Here is a 15,595-nt window from a genome sequence, read left to right on the forward strand (position 1 = left end):
TGATTAATGGTTTCCCAAACGGACTCGCATGTGGGCGTCAGCGAGCGAGCGCCACAAGCGGAAGGGCCCTGCCCCAGCAAACTCAGCAAAGGCGCTGCGTTCCGCATCGCCGTCGTCAATCTGTACGCAGTGCTTGGTCCACACCTCCGCGCCGCGCACGCACGCGGGCAGTCCTATCGGAGGAATGCGTGCGCGCCTGCGTGCTGCGTGGCTTCGCCGACTCATTGTCCTCACCGTTGGCGTGCGGGCGGGTATTTTTAGGGACGTGCATCTCACGCCAGGGGTGTGAGCTACGCGCGGGGGAACCATTGGACGGGAGGCTTCGCGCGCTGATGCAAGGTCGGCGCGACGAGGGCTGTTAGGCGCTGGGGAGGCAGATGTGAGGGGGCGCGAGGTCTCTTCGAGGGCGGAGTGGGTGGGTAGATATAGGGTGTGTGTCCTGGGATGAAGGAGGGTGGCTGGCTTGATCTGCTGGATGTCTGCTGCGTTGCGAGACGTAAATGCGCTGACTGCAAACTCCCTTCGTTCTTCTTGAAGAGCTGTTTTGTGCTCTTCTTCTTCTGCCTGTGTGCTACTGTGCTTTCTTTATGATCACGATGCACAGCTTCAGTTTTTACATCTCAGCGCTGCTGGTCGCGCGTACGTGCTCCCGTCCTATCCTTCATCCTCCACACCAACTAACGTCCCACCTCCACAGTCTTCACAAGCGGTATCCACGCCCAGCAAAAGGCACCCGCGGCATCGACATTCTACCTCGACCAGACTGAAACTCAGTTTTCGCTGAGTCTGGCAAATGATTCCGCCGATGTGTACATCTACTTTGCTAGCCCGGCGTACTCGTGGGTCGCCGTAGGGTTTGGCGCGAGCATGGAGAATAGTTTGATGTTGGTTATGTATGCGAATGCGAGGGGGGATAGTACGTTTGCTCCAGTCCAGTCACTAAGCCCATCCCATCTCTAGCATCACATCGCTATCATATGCATATATAGAACTATTTAGTAGCCGCTAACACCCCCTTCACAGACATCACCATCTCCCCGCGTCTCTCCACGGGCCACACCGAGCCCTCCTTCTCCCCAGCTATCAAAATCGATGTTCTAAACGGCACCGGCATCTACGATGACCTGTACGTCCTCCGCGCCGTCTGCCACGCCTGCCGCGTCTGGCCCAACGGCTTCCTAGAGACGTCTTCCGCGGCTGCTCCTATGCTGTTCGCGTTCGGACCAGGGACGGCAAAGCAGTCTGATGATCGAAACGCCCCGCTGCGCAGGCACGTGCGGTATGGCACGTTCAGCATGGATTTGACAGCTGCGACGTCCGGGGATGCAAGCGTGCCGGAGGCGGAGCCGCAGTTGCGAGGTGCGGTTATCCAGGGAATGAAGAAGGATAGGGATGGCAAGGATCTCGCGCACGCCATTCTGGGATGCGTTGCGCTGTTTGTGCTGTGGCCGATCAACGTGGTGCTCGCGGGGTTCTTCAGGAACATCAAGCTGCACGTCGGGGCATCCGTGGCTATTCTCGTTTTTCTGGTATTGAGTTACGGGCTGGGGATTGCGACGAGTTCGCAGTACAATCGCGTATGTCATGACACGCCATTTCTCCACTGACCCAAGGCCATCGCTGACATACGAGGGAACAGTCCAAGTCGTACCACTCTCCGCACCAGATTCTGGCGTTCGTGGCACTCTTCCCCACGCTCCTCCTGGCCGTACTCCCCGCGAAGAAACTCGCCGCCCTTAGCCCCAGGATCCCCAAGCTCCACACGCCCCTCACGACCCTGACGTTTACCCTGCTCGTCCTCTCAGGCGGTCTGGGCCTGCGTCTCTCCATGAGCCCCAACCCCCTTATCCTAGCTTACGTCGCCGTCACCCTCTTTGTCGCGGCGTTCACCACGTTCATCCTGCTCTGCGTGCGGCGGAGGGGGTCGGCGTATGCGCGTGCGACCACCAGACGACGACTCGGTGAAGAGGATGAGGCAGATATGGGAATGGCGCGGTGGGGAGTTCGGAAGAAGTTGAGTGGGAGCAGTAGCGACGGGAGTTGGGAGGCTGGTGGAGTGGGAGGTCCATATGGACATGAGCGGAGCACCAGTCAGGGTAGCTTTGTGATGGGGAGGGGGACGATGCCCGGGCCGCAGTATCTGATGAATATGCATCCCGGGGTGCCGGTGTATGTTAATGGGCAGAAGTGAGATGGACCAAGTGAAAGAGGACAGGTTCGAGGGCGAAGCGTGGATGTTTTGTTGTCTTTTTGTTCAGAGATACCATGAGCGACTTTGGGTTTTCACGTTTGGGCATTGGGCGGCGTTTTTGCTGGGATTGTTTTGGCAGGGACCACATGTTGGTAATGCTACCCATGATCCGTAATGGTAAAGAACCTTGATTTTAATTGCGTCTGAGCTCCCTGTTGAGATCGAGTGGCAGTGATACATTAAAGGCTTAGCTCAGCTCTGGGGAACACCCAAGAAGAATCGCTTCCCTGATACCTACCTGACCATCATCTCCATAACAAAATTCAGTTCAATATACGCTTCTCTCCAGAAGGGAGTCTCTCCAGAAGGGAGTCTCTCCAGAAGGGAGAGTCTCCATATCGAAAGGGGTCTGCTCCCTCGTCAGGACTGCTCGCTTCGATACGGTAAGTGATCAGAAAGGATCCAACGAGGATTGACAATTCTTACTCCCGAAAGCAACACATAATCGATCTCTACGTCGTTCCATAAATGTTGTGCCGCATTTCAGCCCTACGACAAGTCGCCTCGAGGCTCTCATTTGAGCGCAGACCGTTATGCTCGGCTCACATTTGATGGCCACGTTCCCCCAAGTCTCCAAACAATTTATCGAGATCAACAGGCGCATTCTATTTCTTTTCGTTGTCCACAAAGTCGGCGCCGAGCACCTGCTTGACCGGATCGTCCGGCTTCATCCACTCGTCGTACCAGTCCTGTAGTTGCATAGCTACGGTGGCTTGACTTATTTCCAACGTCTCCGAAAGCGTTAGGAAGTTGCCACGGCTGATCGTGAGCTCCACAGGTACGACTGCGACCGTAATATCGGATGCAGAGTCATCTTTTCGCTTGTTTGACCGGCCTGCTCGCTCTACCTCAAGATCTGCTCGTAGGTCATCGCATAGTTTGGTAAGCGACGCTACTTCAGCGAGAGCTTATCAAGATTCTGCTTCATCTCGCTCAGAAGAGACACGGTCTTGCTTCTCCCGCACAGCATCCTTCGCCTTCTCTTCTTGCTTGCCTGCGACGTCCTTTGCGCTTCGAACCTTTTTGTCTCCGCCATTCAACTTGTTTTTGTGGCTAGCAACGTGGTCTTGGAGCGTCGTCACCTCGGTCTCGGCAGCTTTTAGGCGTTCACGCAATTCCTTGTTCTCTCCTTGGTAGCGGTTAACCTCGTTCTCCAAACGTTCCAGACCGCGCACCATCTCAGCCGGGAGTTCCGCGTCGTATTTGCGTTTCCTGCACATCTCACGCAGCAGGCCTTTGCACTCCCTCCTATCTCGAGCCGCTTCTGTTTGCCATGGTGTGATAGAGATTTGACAGTGTCCTCAGCATAGGTGTCAACCTTCAGAAACGGCAAGTAGCTCTTGAATACCGGGCCTGAAAGAGCGTCTTCACTTTCTTCTAATACAGGCGCTATTGTTGCTATCGTTTTTAGAGGTAGTATCGGACGCCGGCGCAGCTAAAGCAGGTAAAACTTAGTAAGGGTTTCATTTTTTCCGATTCAGTAGCAGAAATCGGTTCCCTGATAGATAGATTACCTAGCCTAAAGCCTACTCGCAGATTGTTAGTGAGTGATTAAAACGTTGGAGCGGTGTGGCTTACATCGCAGGACAGCGCTGCTGTACTGGTAGCCAGTGTCGGCTCTTGCACTTGCGACACCTGTAGAATTGTGGCGGATGCCCTTGTGTTCGCATAAGATGGTAAGAGAGGGGCAAATGAGTTGCATAGAGGTGAGAACAGAAAGATCGTTGATCCACTGGAAGGTGATAGCGCGATCATTTGAATCCTGCAACATCGGGTCAGCGCGCCTTCCATGGAACCAGGCACGTGCAAGATGAAAGTGACGATCATGGCTTATCAGTGTAGAGACAAATTACCCCATTCGACTCCGTCAAACGCAGGGTCGGATTTACGATCACAACACTTAGGAAACACAATAGCATCACAAAAGCTCCTCCCATGTCTTTCCAAGCCTCGTCCATGAACATCCCTCGTACAGTTCTACCGCCAGACCGTCACCAGCCATCTCAACAGCACCCTTTGAGAAAACACCATCATATGTAAATCCCACTATATTCATTAATGCACGCTTGAATCAAAAACGCACGATGCAAATTGCATGTCCGGGCTTTTAGTCCTCCTTCCTCCGCCCTCCGACCAGCGTCTCCTCACTACCCACCCTCGTACTAACAACATGGAAGCTAAAATCCAGCTCCCCAACCAAGCCCCTCACTCTCCCCAGCAACCTCTCAACATCCATCTGAATACACCGCGTACTGATCTGGATCACCGCGAATGCCGCATACCCCGGTTCACTGATATGTTTCAAGCTTAAAATATCCCTGTCTAGGGCTTCCAATTTTGACGACAAGGCGTAGGCCGTGGGTGGCGCGAGGTATGGTGGTAGGGGCACGGAGTTGGTCACCGAGGAGGACAGCCTAGGAGGAAGTGAGCAGGGTCGATGTGAAAAGCGAATGTTTAGGGGCAGGGCCATGTGTAAGGTTTATGGCGAGCTTAGGGGCCAGGTTTGGGATTACGTACATGCTGAGGAGGGAGGTGATCTCGTGGGAGGAGATGTTGGAGGCGGCGATGACGCGGCGGAAATCGTGGAACCATTGCAGGCGAGTCGGATCTTTCTCGTCGCTGTTGACTAATGATGGATGGGCGAAGGTGCGGGAGGCGAGGTTGAGAAGCGCGGTGTATTGGGTTATACTATGCGCACACAAACACACGCGTTAGCATTTTCCACTCGAAGAATTGGTTCATGGGAGTGGGAGGTGGGAGAGGGGAAGAGGGAGAGAACGCACTTTGATACACAGCCGATAATGGCGTCGTACTCCTTCTTGGGAAATTTTCCTCCAAGTGGAAACTCGTAGTTCACCATCGCCGAGTGCTGCCGCAGCGCCTGCAGCGTGAGCATCTGCTTCGCGAAGACCTTGTTTCGCGCCTTCTCGAGCTGATACGCGGGGCAGTCTTTGTCTGCTGGGTCACCTCCATCCCCGCGAATCCGGCCCATCACCGTCTCGTGCATGATCGAGTACAAATTCGCAGCCAGATACAGCGATCCCCCGAGCTTGGTGCGCAGTGTGGAGTGCTCGGTGATCGGGTAGGGAATGAATGTCCAGAAGAACGCGACGGCGATGCCGCCTACCACGCAGGCGAGACGGTACGGCCCGAGAACGATAATCTTGTAAACGGGCTGCCCGTTGGAGGAGGCAACGGCCTCGCCGAGCTTGCGCACCTGCAGCTCGTACCCGATGATCATGACGCAGGTGACCATGGAGATGAGCCCGGGGATGACAAGGTCGATGCGCTTTAGCGGGACCCAGTGGCCGGCGCTGATGAAGAGGTAGGTCAGGACGAGGATGCCGGGGGTCTTTCGGTCGGGGATGTACCACACGAGCCAGGCTGCTAGCATCGCGACCAGCGTGCCGAGGATGCGCCAGAAGAAGTTGAACATGGAGAGCCCAGACGTCGGTGTCATGCCGAGGGCGACCATGAGCATCGCCCAGACGAGACGCTGCCGCGTAAACCAGAGCTGCGTGTCGGCGAGGTACGCAACTATACCTATGGACATTGTGGCGCACGCGACGCGAAATCCGAAGGTGGACTCAGGGGAGCGCAGAAACGTCGTGATGCTACGGATGAAGTCGCCAAACCGCTCCCAGGCATTTTCAGGCGGCTCGTGTTCTGGATCTTTTCGTCCCTTGTAGGCCTCGCCCATGTGTACGACCACGTTGGTGCGGTTCAAGCCTACGTTCGTGCTCTCGTCGTCGTCGTTTGAGTCCTGTGTCGAGCAAACGCTGGCGATCCACTTCTTCAAGCGCTTCTTGCCGGGTGTGATGAACTTCTTCTTCGCGGTGGCCTGGTCGTGGTCGTCGGCCCATTTCACAAAATCTAAGATGGCGTCGCTGACGGAGTGGAGCAGGAAGACGATGTAGAGCACGAGGAAAAGCTGGCGCTGCTCGCGGTGGCAGGCGTCCAGCTGGTGCAGCTTCAGGTTCTGCGATTCCGCGTCTTCTTTCAGGTCGTCGAAGAAGTTGTCGTCAACTTTGTAGCCCTTCGATTCGAGCCAATGGCGCAGGATCTTGTCTCTGCCGTTGTAGAACTCGTCGCTTTGCTTTTCGAAGTGCACTGCGAATTCTTTGTCTCCCGGACGGACCATGTCCCCCGTTGCTTCGGTGTCGGTGCCTTTCTTCGTCTTGGGTGAATTGACGAGCTGGAGGCGATACGCGATGTGCTCCAAGCCTTGGTCCATGGTGTCGAGGATGTTTTGCATCGGGTCATGGGCGAAAGTCATCAGGTGGTGCCAGTCATCCATAACACTCTGCTTAATTTCCTCTTCCAGCTCCTTCTCCCAGCCGTTCAGTTCCGCGAGGCGTTCAAAGATATCGATGACAGACGCCACGCCAACGAGAGGCATCATGATCGCACGGAGATTCTTGGATATGCTCTCAAAATCCTCCGGTTTCAGCTTCCCATACGCAATCTCCCGCTTTGCGAATGGCAGGTCCGCATTAAGCTTCCCGTGCAGCTGCGTGATAGCCGCAGTCGCAGCCCTGACCGCTGTGATCTCGGGTCGAATCTTCTCCTCTATCTTCTCTTTGCCATCCTCCGGCTCTTCCAGGTTCGTCATCGTCTGCTTGAACATATCTTTAGTTTCCAAGCTCGTGAAGTACCCCTTGTGCGCCTTCAACGCGCCTCTCAACGCGCCCACGTATCCTGTGATTTCTTTGGTCACAACCTTCCGACACGACAGTGGCAACACGACCAGCGATACCGCCGTCGCAATCGCAAACCCCGTGAGGAACGCCTCCAGAAGCCTCTGCACAAACACCTCGGCCTGTGCCGTCGTTTGGTACATAGCGCCACTGGTACTCGCCACGTTCGCGAAGATGGAGTATAGCACGCATGGGAATGCAAACTGCGGGAACTTCGCTTTGATCGAGTTGATCATCCAAATCTGGAAGAACAGCCAGATGCCGCATACAGCTGACTGCGACGAATTGTAGCGATACCGCGCGGGGGGCAGCCCGGGCGGCGTCGTGTGCAAGCGCGCTTGGACGCCCGACCACAGCTGCAGCATCGCCATCGCCGATGCTACGCACACCGCAATCACATTGACTGTCATCGTCTGTATAAACTTTGCGCGCGGCATGATGCAGAACCCCAGGATGGAGACAATGGCCATGAGATACCCCAGCGTGGCGTAGGTCTTTGCGATGTCGCTGGCCTGATACATGGAGAGGGCGATCACGGGGGGCAAACCGCCTTTGAGCATCATCAGGACCGTGGGGATGTCCAGCATGAGCTTTGCATTGATCCGCGCGAGGATGGAGGGTTTCTTCTCTTGCGGAGCGTCTTCTGATTCCGAGCTCTTGCTGTTCGCAGTGGCGTGGCCATTCGCATTGCTCCGCGCGCGCACCGCTTCTTCCCCAGTGGTGTTGACATCCTCCTCTTTTCCGTTTCTCTCGGAGCTGCTAGACGCCACAGCTTCCATCGCGCATCTCAATCGCGCTACCAACGCTACTATTCAGACAAGACTGTGGAAGAAGCGAACGAAAACGTAAGGGAAAGAGTGTGCAGCGCAGCAGCATACACGCCGTGCTCGAAACGGTTTCCCAGGACGCGATGCCCGACCCTCCGTCCAACGTCCCAGCGAAACTAATTTAGCTTCATCGGACGCCCACCGCCGTCATATACCTTTGCCTTATTAGTGGGTGCGCGATGCTAGCGCGGCATCACCTCGGCGGGCGCGTGAACACCGTGCTGGCTGACTGAGACACTTGGAGCAGAGCGTTGCCGTGCGTGCGTGAGTAAGCTTAGGGGATCGCCACAGAGGGGGAATTAAGCATCCGTATGGGGCCGCCTACTTAGATGCGGCAAGCAAGGCGCACGCGACTACCTGAATAGGCGGCCAAGCGAGCGCCTTCGTATGCACTAGTGTCATGGTAAGGAAGGCCTTGAATGTAGCGGCTGGAAAATGGGATCTTCACTGTCTTCGTATGCACCTTGTAACTACACTGTCTATCTATATCGCAATCCTCTCGAAGCTGTACTTGGGCACGCGCTTGCTGATCAGCATCCCCATCTCCCTTGCGCTGCGCTCCTTTCTTTGTCCGCCCTTGCCCGCCTTCGTCTTCTTGATGCCGAGATCTGGCTTCGAGCCCAGCGGCAGTATGGGCAGTTCGTTGAGCTTGGTGTCGAGCGCGAACGGCTTGCCTTGCTTCTCAAGCGCCTTGCTGCTCGGCTTCTGCGATTTCGGCAGCTGCGAGCTGTACCGTAGGAGCTCGCTCAGGATGCCGCGGATGTAGCGTGCTTCCCAGAAGCCGGTGAGGGCTTCCTCGGCGTCTTCGCGCAGCTCTTGGATGAGCTCGTCGGTCGAGGTGTCGCCCACCGAGGTGAGCCAGAGGGCTGGGCCGATGGCATCGAGGGTGCAGCTCAGGAGAGAAGCGATGATGGCGACTGCGCTGTCGTCGATTTCCTCGGAGGAGGGTTCGCTCTCGACTTCGTCGGAATCGCCGAAGTCGTAGGGAGCGGTCCAGCCACCGTTCTTCAGCTCGTAGTGAAGCACCTTGATCAACGATTCGAGATCGTGTCGCGAAAGCATGGTACGTAGTGTGGAGCTGATGGCGTTCGGGGAGAATGTGTGGAGGCGCATCAGCGCTGGTCGGAGTGTGCCACTCATGATTGCCAGTCCATTGTCAAGCATTGCCAAAGCACGATCTATTTCATGCGATGCCGCGTCTAGTTCCGACGCAATGTCCACGTCCATGGAAGTTCCATTCGCTTCGGCCCCATTTGTGAGCAGCTTGGTGTTCTCAGGCTTGGGCTGGTCGTCGAGGCTCTGCATCAGAAACTTCACCGCCTGGACCACTTCGCCCACCGGCAAAAAGTGGCTGTGGTTCAAGATTGCTGAGAGTATATGTAGCTCTGGGTCGAAATTTACAACAGCGCGAACGATGTCGCCATCGCGGAAGGGCGTGGTGATGCCAAGATTGGTGGAGGGGTCGTCTAGGAGAGCGCGGCGGATGGATTCTTTCGTAAGGTTTCCAGAATGCATGAGCCATTCGAACACATTGGGAGGGAAGAATTGGACCTTCAAGTATCCGCTCGGACCGTGTGATGAGGGCGAATCTACCCATTCAAATATCCTGCTCAACGCGTATGCCGCATACTGTTGGTGTCGAGATCGCTTGGCCGCGGACAGTGTCTTCGAAAGGATCTTGGAAAGTATCCACTTGCGTGGAAGGTCGGAGCTTGGCTCTCCATTCGTCCCGTTCACTTCGTTTCCGTTGACTAGCTTTTCCTCAGCTCCAGATCCGGGTTCGAGTTTCACACCTAATTCGGCTGCAAAAATCTCCTCAAACCTGGCGACTTCTCCCTTGCGGGCGTACTTGTCAAGTTTAGGAACTCGCTCTCGCCATTTTGCCATGTCCTCTTGATCGTTTTCTGTTTTTGCTGCAATGCCCCTTCCAAGCGAATCGATCAGCCGGGCGCCCTGCGATTTCACGCGCTTGCGCCTGGTACTTTCGCCAAGTTGGAACCCAACAAGCTCGCTGTTCCAAGTACCCACAGCTAATCCTTGATCAGCGTAGTAGGCAATCAATGCAGGAGCCTTCAATGTGGACTCTTCAGATTCGGGTCCAGTGTGCTTTCGCTTTCGGCCTTCTTTTGTAGGGCTTTGGGTGCTCGTTTCGACCGATCGCTCCGCGTGGACGGAGTTGTACTTGACGTTGACGATTTGGCAAGCTGATTGCGAAGTTGTAAGCAACAGGTCTTGTGAGATGCGCAGGAATGAGTCGACGGGGAGAGTGGATTTGCTCAGTTCGGATGAGATCTTTGGAACGGTTCCAGAGAAATCATAGCTAACAAGTCCGGTGCTGCTCAGGCAGTGAATAGTTCCGTTGCTCGCATGGATGACAAATTGGTGGGTTCCAGCTTCAGGTGCAGATCCCAAGTTCGATGCTGGTAGTTCCCAAGCGGAGAGGTGCTTCAGCGGCGGTAGGCGGCTAGATAAGAGATCGGGCGAGCGAGGTTGGAGTTGGAACAGAGCGACCATCCTGCGACCATCCGCCTCGCGGCCAATCACAGACATGACATGAGTGAGATCCAGAAGGTCTGACTTCTCGTCCAACGAAGGGTTCAGAACGGCGACTATGTCTCCGCGGTTGTTCAACAAGCCGCGGGTGAGAGCTCTTGCCGGGTTGATGGATGCATGCTCAATCTCAAAAGCATTTTTTGAGGATAGTGCGAGGTTAGAGATGCTTGCGACCCATCTCACCACCTCAAGGTCGGATGACAGGCAAATAACATCGCCATTTCCAAAGATGACCAGGACTTCGTGTGACGTATTCTGTTGAGATGCTCCAGCGGGGACGGGGACGACATCGATAGATACGATCCTCTGCGAGGTGTCCGACGGCGTATAAGTTGTCTTGACTGTGTCCGCGGTGGAGTCTTTGCGGATCTCTTCAGCGAAGCACACGAGGTGAGGTTTTGCGCCCGGTGTGTTCTGAGAAACAAATGCATACGTGTAGCGGTGGGAGGCTCTCTTGGATGAGCCCTTGTGATATACGGAGAACGGAGCGGATGCGAAGGAAGTCTGCGGCGGCAGAGCGTACGAAGTAACTAATTGAGGGTTTTGCAGCTTTGCTCGTCAGTCGTAGTCGCAGTGGCTGATGGTGCACACCCACACTATAGATTGAAATCCCCTCCCCGTCCAGTCCAATCGCAATCTCGGTCCGCTTCCTCTTCTTGTTGCCGCTGATGCTGCAGACGCTGGCAGCATGTGTGCGCCCGTCGCGGGAGCTTATTGAGTGCGGCAATGAAGCCAGCGTGAAGGGCGCGCCAATTTCCTGGTCGGACGACATAGTTTTGCCAGACGGAGCGTTGCAGCTCGCTCAGAGTCTGCGTGGGTCGTTCTTGCGCTGCTAAGTCGGTGCGCAAGCTGTCGCAAAAAAAGTTCCAGTTCAGACGAACGAGATCGCGGGCCTCTTTTTCTGCCGGCGGTGAAAATGGACCGCAGTCTTGGCGCTCGGTTGCCCGCTGCACCGCTCGACTCGAACGTGGAGGCAATGCGAACAACCACTGCAAAGAACGTCTGAAGAACCCACGGATATGGATCTGGAACTGACTAATGTACCTCAGTGCTGAAGTGAAATCATCGAGATGCACCCTGCCTCTCAGAGTCGAATGCAGCACTGTGATTGGCTGATTTGTGCAGCAACGCTAAGGGCGTGAGAGCGCGTCAGGCGGGAAGTCGCGTACGGGAACGCGACTGCCACTGCTTAATGCCTTCACTTTCCGCTCTCACCAACCTCGACAGTTCGACTGCACTCATACTACGCATAACCACATCCTCCTCGATTCAACCCTCCTCCTCCAATTGTCGATCCTTTCATACTATGCTCCGGTAGCTATCACTTGTAAATGGCCCTCACTGCGGTGCAGACCGCAATGAATCTGGAGGAGAAGCAGCACGTGCATCCATTCTTTTCCAAAGCCAACAGTGCGTATCATGCAATCACACTACTCCCACAAAACAACTGACTTGCTCAGAACACAATGCGCCTGAGCAGCAACCGCCAGCGATCGAGCCTGCAGCCGATGACGCCCACGATGACCCCGACTACGAGCAACATGAGAAGGCGGGGAAAGGGCAAAAGAAGCGAGGGCGGAAACCTGGCAGCGCGAACAAGAAGAAAGAGAACCTTGCAGCGAAAAGCCAGTCGCTGATGGAGAGGTTTACAAAGCCGGCGCGCGGTCAACCTGCTGGAGAAGACGCGCAAGTGGGTACTGAGGCAATTTCAGAGGAACCAAATCTAGAGGAAGATCCGAACCAAGAAAGACGGAAGCGAAGGAAGACAAACTCTCCGTCTCCAACACAGCGTGGTACTCTACCCGACCAGGTCTCTGAAGATGCGCGACTGGATTGGGAACAGCAGCTTGAGCTCCAAGCAGGGCTGTCTACAGCACCTCAGACCACACTTGCCAATTCTGAAAACATTCCAAACAGCGATATCGAAAACGTTCCTGCAAATGAACACGGTCGACCTGCAATACCGCCGAACCATGCCGCGCTCGAACCCAGTACCAATGGTGCCCATGGCTTAGTCTCCAAACCATCGACCAGCAGACCGAGCCCGAAAAAGAAGATCAAGATCAGCCGGAGCGGAAAACTTGTGTCAAGTCCTCCTCCAGGGGCAGAGTCGGAAACAACACCCCCCAACAAGCGACGACACCGAAAACCGAAGCTCAAGGCCATACCGACAGTCACGGTTGTTCGATACGGACGAAACGCAGATAGTCGACGCATTATCGGCGAGAAAATCGAGGCAATTCTCAGGGGCGAGAAACCTACGCTTCGTCCAGTAACACCAATGAAAGCACCTCTAAAGCCCTCCGGACCGCCCAAACCCACGCATCCTTTCTTCCTCGGGAAAGCCGCGCCCAAACCCGACGAAGCAGCAAGTGAGCAAGTTGTAGTCAACCAGCCTTTGCCATCTCCAGGAGCCCATAAAAAGAGTGCGGTGACACCCGGAAAGCTCAAGCTTGAGAGCCGAGGATTCCACTCCTCGGTCGGCCCGCCGGCCTTTGGAGAGAGAATTAATCGCCATCCAAAACAAGCTGGCCTGATTGATGCGGCATGGCCGGCGAAGGACATTGCACACGTTCGCAATCTGGACGTCGCTCCAATAGAGCACTCAACATCGCTAGGAATGCCTCTTCTGAAAGCTCGCAAACTGAAAAATAGGGTTATCGCAGTCTCAGCGGAAGAGAATTTGATATCGAGATTGGCAGCACAGCTGGAACCGTCAATTCACAAGCATGACGACGCAACTCAATTCGATTTCGCACCGCCCGAGGATGTGCGCCTGCCCACACGCTTGCTGACCACGGGGGTCAACATACAAGAAAGGATCCGCACACAAATTGCGTCACTTTCAACCTCATCGGAACGGGGAATCAGCGCTCACCCGGCAGTTAGCGCACTCTTCGCTGGCATCCAGGACAATCTAACGGCGTTTGATCTAGGCAAATGCGAACCTCTTGCTTGGGTCCAGAAGTACGCCCCAAAAATCACCTCGCACGTTCTACAGCTTGGCAAAGAGCCTGCAACGCTGAAGGATTGGTTGCAAAACCTTACTGTTCTGGCTGTAAGTGGAAAGCACTCCGGTGAGAAAGCTGTTGGAAAGCCACCCAAAAAGAAGAGAAAGACTGTCCAAGATGACTTCATCGTCGATAGCGACGAAGAGGAAGAGGAGGAAATGATTGAGATATATCAGGAGGACTCGGAGAACCATGAAACGACTTTCGCGCCGGCCTCTGAAAGACGAGCTCGTTGGACCCGGAACAAGAACGTTGTGCTCATCAGTGGGCCGCACGGTTGCGGAAAGAGTGCTATGGTCCAGGCTGTGGCCAAAGACCTGGGTTTTGAGATATTCGAGATTCACTCCGGCAGCCGCCGTTCCGGCAAAGATATCCAAGACAAGGTCGGCGATATGACTGCGAACCATCTAGTTAGCCACAACCGGAGCAGGACACTTGCGAGGCCAGAAGCGACACCAGCGGATGACACTGATACTGAACGTCATAGCGATGCTCTGCAGAAAGATCTGAATAGTGGACGACAAGGCACTGCAATGTCCTTCTTCAAATCTAAGGGCCCAGTTGCGGAGAATCCAAACCCGAAAATGAAGCCAAAAGAACCCACGCAGAAAGCAACGTTGTCCGGACAGGCTACTCTACCACTTGGCCAGTCGCAACGCCAATCGCAGAAACAGTCGCTAATTCTATTTGAGGAAGCTGATATCCTGTACGATGAAGACCAAGGATTTTGGACGCAAGTGACGAAACTGGCATCCCACTCAAAGCGACCGATCATCATCACCTGTACAAATGAAACTCTCATTCCAATGCATGAACTCCCCCTGGCCGCGATTCTGCGGGTGTCGCCCCCTCCCGTGTCCCTCGCGACCGACTACATGGTCGCAATGGCAGGCCACGAAGGCCATATTCTGGGGCGGGACGCCGTTTCCGCCCTCTATCGATTGAAGAATTGTGATCTCCGAGCCAGCATTACTGAGCTCAATCTTTGGTGTCAGATGTCCGTTGGCGACCGGAAGGGTGGGCTGGAGTGGATCTACCAACGATGGCCACCCGGCAAAGACGTGGATGAGAGCGGCCGACCGCTTCGCGTAGCCAGCGAAGGGACGTACGTGCCGGGCATGGGCTGCCTTTCTCACAACGTGTTTCAGTCTCATGATCACGTCGGCTTCGACCGCACGGAGGAGCTTCTCGTGGAGACGTGGGAAGAATGGGATGTCAAACCCAACGAATGGAGTGGTCACTATGCTGTCGGATCTGTATCCGAGGACCAGAGCAGAGGTAGAGTGGATGAGCTCAGACGCCTCGAGGCCATTATAGACTCTACCAGCGCGACCGACGTATTCTGCTTCGCTGGAATGCCGTCTTACGCGCACTACTTTGAAGAACGCACTGATCCATCGTTGCCGCGTCTCACCGACAAAGCTCGTATGAATTACACCCTTGCCGCGCCGGTGCTGCAGGTTGACCATACAACCGACTTTAGCCACTTCGATACAAGGATGCTTACCCAAACTCAACTGCAGATCCAACGCGCCTACGGCGGAGGGCCAATTCCTGACGCGAGACAAGCCATGTCTATCCCCGATACCGAGCAAGCTTTCACCTCTGCCATCCTCGCCCACAAAGCCCGCCAAGCCCAGGAAACCCAGCTGTCACGCCCTGATTTCTCCCGCGCATTCGACCTCCTCGCCTTCCCGCCTGATTCACTCCCCGCGCTCGGCACCTCGTACAACCTCACGGCCTCGTCCTTCGACCGCACCTTCCACATCGTCGCTGAAGATCTCGCGCCATATGTCCGGAGCATTGTCGCGAGCGAGCTTCTTATCGAGACGCAGCGCATTCGTCTGGGTAATCTGCTTTCAGAGGGTGGTAGGAGCGGAAGTAAGAGACAGAGGACGACCAGGGCAGCGCGCACAGCGCTCGAGGGCGGATCGAGAGACACGAAGAGGAGGGAGAGGTGGTTTGGCGCAGAAGTGAATCGCACGCTGGTGATGGGTACGGCAGGAGATGGATGGGCTGGTATGGGATTTGGGGAGCCGGCGGCGGAGGGGAGCGAGAGTACGAGTGTAGCTGGTACACAAGAGGGGAGCGAGAGCGTAAGCTTGCCGGATACACAGGAGTAGTTGGGAAGTTCTTGTAGATGTGCATCTGATGGGTCGGGTAGCATTGCATTGGGATGAGGAGGGGGGTTAGAAGGCAGGCTCAGCAAGAATTTGGCGATTGGAATGGGTATCATGATATCTATCAATTATGCAT

General features: G+C 55.2%; 5 protein-coding genes across 5 annotated transcripts; 2 read left to right on the forward strand and 3 right to left on the reverse strand.

Moving 5' to 3' along the window:
- Positions 1-596: 596 nt before the first annotated feature.
- CC84DRAFT_1188856 (CBD9-like protein) lies at positions 597-2,191 on the forward strand (the record flags this gene model as incomplete). The annotated part of the gene is made up of 4 exons (XM_018181014.1): positions 597-639; positions 698-916; positions 1,024-1,577; positions 1,640-2,191. 4 exons carry the CDS (start codon positions 597-599, stop codon positions 2,189-2,191), a joined length of 1,368 nt encoding a protein of 455 aa, XP_018033097.1.
- Positions 2,192-2,856: 665 nt separating this feature from the next.
- On the reverse strand, positions 2,857-3,471 carry CC84DRAFT_1219689 (uncharacterized protein; the record flags this gene model as incomplete). Its single annotated transcript, XM_018183100.1, has 2 exons — positions 2,857-3,143; positions 3,198-3,471. The coding sequence occupies 2 exons, from the start codon at positions 3,469-3,471 to the stop codon at positions 2,857-2,859; spliced, it is 561 nt and encodes a 186-aa protein (XP_018033098.1).
- A 604-nt stretch (positions 3,472-4,075) lies between these two features.
- On the reverse strand, positions 4,076-8,023 carry CC84DRAFT_1197866 (uncharacterized protein). The gene is made up of 3 exons (XM_018181539.1): positions 5,035-8,023; positions 4,769-4,939; positions 4,076-4,665 (listed from the first exon to the last, which is right to left on the reverse strand). Exons 1-3 carry the CDS (start codon positions 7,725-7,727, stop codon positions 4,359-4,361), a joined length of 3,171 nt encoding a protein of 1,056 aa, XP_018033099.1. The 5' UTR covers positions 7,728-8,023; the 3' UTR covers positions 4,076-4,358.
- A 176-nt stretch (positions 8,024-8,199) lies between these two features.
- CC84DRAFT_1150783 (uncharacterized protein) lies at positions 8,200-11,195 on the reverse strand. Its single transcript, XM_018176717.1, has 2 exons — positions 10,924-11,195; positions 8,200-10,877 (listed from the first exon to the last, which is right to left on the reverse strand). The coding sequence occupies exons 1-2, from the start codon at positions 11,098-11,100 to the stop codon at positions 8,259-8,261; spliced, it is 2,796 nt and encodes a 931-aa protein (XP_018033100.1). The 5' UTR covers positions 11,101-11,195; the 3' UTR covers positions 8,200-8,258.
- Positions 11,196-11,424: 229 nt separating this feature from the next.
- On the forward strand, positions 11,425-15,594 carry CC84DRAFT_912244 (uncharacterized protein). Its single transcript, XM_018187878.1, has 2 exons — positions 11,425-11,738; positions 11,789-15,594. The coding sequence occupies exons 1-2, from the start codon at positions 11,660-11,662 to the stop codon at positions 15,460-15,462; spliced, it is 3,753 nt and encodes a 1,250-aa protein (XP_018033101.1). The 5' UTR covers positions 11,425-11,659; the 3' UTR covers positions 15,463-15,594.
- Position 15,595: the final 1 nt, after the last annotated feature.

This window comes from Paraphaeosphaeria sporulosa (genome assembly GCF_001642045.1).
Source record: "Paraphaeosphaeria sporulosa strain AP3s5-JAC2a unplaced genomic scaffold CC84scaffold_8, whole genome shotgun sequence".
In the NCBI taxonomy this organism is placed as follows: Eukaryota; Fungi; Ascomycota; class Dothideomycetes; order Pleosporales; family Didymosphaeriaceae; genus Paraphaeosphaeria; species Paraphaeosphaeria sporulosa.